Source organism: Mus caroli, chromosome 16 (assembly GCF_900094665.2).
Source record: "Mus caroli chromosome 16, CAROLI_EIJ_v1.1, whole genome shotgun sequence".
NCBI lineage: Eukaryota > Metazoa > Chordata > Mammalia > Rodentia > Muridae > Mus > Mus caroli.
Genome location: NC_034585.1, coordinates 83,347,114 through 83,349,029, shown reverse-complemented (window position 1 = coordinate 83,349,029; position 1,916 = coordinate 83,347,114). Strand labels below are relative to the sequence as shown.

Below are 1,916 nucleotides of genomic sequence, written 5' to 3'. Positions count from 1 at the left end.
AAACATCCTTAACAGATGTTGGCCAAATGACAGTAGATGAAAGTGTTGTCTCAGATAATTGCTATTCGTAGAATGACACAAAGGAGGGGCACATGTTTTTTCACATCCACGGCCCAGAGTATATAAGCTTTGCTTTAGGTGCTGATGTTCACACTCACAATCTCTCCTCAAACAAGAAAAAACGACCACTGCTAAAATCATGAGCTACTACAGCGGCTACTATGGAGGCCTGGGCTACGGCTATGGCAGCAGCTTTGGAGGCCTAGGCTGTGGATGTAATAGCATCCGCAGACTGGGCTGTGGCTCTGGCTATGGAGGCTTTGGATATGGCTCTGGTTTTGGAGGCTTCGGAGGCTTTGGAGGCTATGGATATGGCTCTGGCTATGGAGGCTATGGATATGGCTCTGGCTATGGAGGCTATGGATATGGCTCTGGCTATGGAGGCTATGGATATGGCTCTGGCTATGGAGGCTATGGATGTGGCTGCCGCCGTCCTTCATGTTGTGGAAGATATGGGTTCTCCAACTTCTACTGAGTGAATTGTTGAAATTAGAAGTAAACATGGGACTTGGAAATACTTGTCATCCTGTTTTTTGCTCTTATTTCAGAGAAATATGAATTTCATTTTCTCTGACATCAATTTATACAATTTTGGAATGTTTAAACAGCTTCTTTGAACATTTCGTATCTTTAACCTCTACAACCCATTACCAAAATGCATATTTAATATGAATAAAATTTTAATTTGCTCTTCTTGTTATTTTAAATTACTATTGCCATATTATCTTTCTAGTAATACCTTATAAAAATATGCTTTGTTATTGTCTATTAAATACTTGAAGTTTTTATCACTACTTTAGAATCTTATTTTGCAACTAGTATAAAGAATTTTGTTAGGAGGTATGTTGGTTTGAATAGTTTTGGCCTCTATAGCCTCAAGTGTTTCAATATGCTTAGCCCATGGGGATTGGCACTATTAGGATCTGTAGCCATGTTGGAATAAATGTGACCTTATCAGAGGAAGTGTGTCACTGCGTAGTGTGCTTTGTGTACTCCCAATACTCAAGCTCCTCCCAGTATGGAAGGGAGTCAAAAAAACAAACAAACAAACAAACAAACAAGAAAGAAAACACAACAACCCAAATTAAAACAAAACAAGACAAACAAAACAAAACACCCAAGAAACAAAAGATACATATGAAAGGCCAGATGGAAGCTCTCTATAGACAAACAGGCAGACAGCAGATAATTAAACCAGAATAAGGACCAAACCAGGTTGAAGGCCAGGGACAGTTATAAGTTCTCTGCCTGTTGGTCTTTGATGCTCATACCAGGTGGTCAGGTGGCAGGCCCCTTGGAATCAAAGCCTTCATGATCCTAGGTCTATCCCATGTTATGGTGATCAGGTGAGGTAATTACACTTTTGCCTCGGTTTGATATGTTCAATATGTGCTTATGCCTGCTTTTCTTTGATATGGTCTTAACAAACACACATGCTGCCACACTCTCAATTTGTAACAACAAATTAATAAGATGACATTCTCTCAACTCCTGTGAACAAGTGGTTTAGCTCTGCTGCACGAGGTGCTGCAACATTCCAGTGCCCACCCAGGTGCACAATTGTTCTCTACCTTTAAAACAGAGACACTTTCACAATAGTCTTTTGCAAGGTGCAGTATGAGAAGCCAGCATGCAATATGCATTCACTTAAGTCTGGACATAGCGTGATTTCACTGGACCTTTATAAAGACAATCTATTTGCCACCACCATGATACAAGAGACACAAATGGCATAGTTTTCTACAAAGAATTGATGAACGTGTGTGTGTGTGTGTGTGTGTGTGTGTGTGTGTGTGTGTGTGTGTGTGTGTGTGTGTGTGTATGTTTTGAGGAGAGCTTTTCTGATCTGTTTTCCA

General features: G+C 40.4%; 1 protein-coding gene across 3 annotated transcripts in view; it reads left to right on the top strand.

The window, feature by feature from the left end:
- LOC110311887 (keratin-associated protein 19-1) overlaps positions 1 to 751 on the top strand; it is an 11,776-nt gene extending 11,025 nt beyond the window's left edge. Inside the window, exons 1-2 of one of the 3 annotated variants that reach the window (XM_021185467.1) lie at positions 193 to 317; positions 390 to 751. In XM_021185467.1, coding sequence (XP_021041126.1) covers positions 200 to 317; positions 390 to 535 — 264 coding nt within the window. In that variant the 5' untranslated portion in view covers positions 193 to 199 and the 3' untranslated portion in view covers positions 536 to 751. Of the gene's footprint in view, positions 1 to 192; positions 318 to 362 lie in introns of those variants that run through there. The other 2 variants (XM_021185466.1, XM_021185468.1) reach the window with 2 other exon arrangements.
- The last annotated feature ends 1,165 nt before the right edge of the window (positions 752 to 1,916 follow it).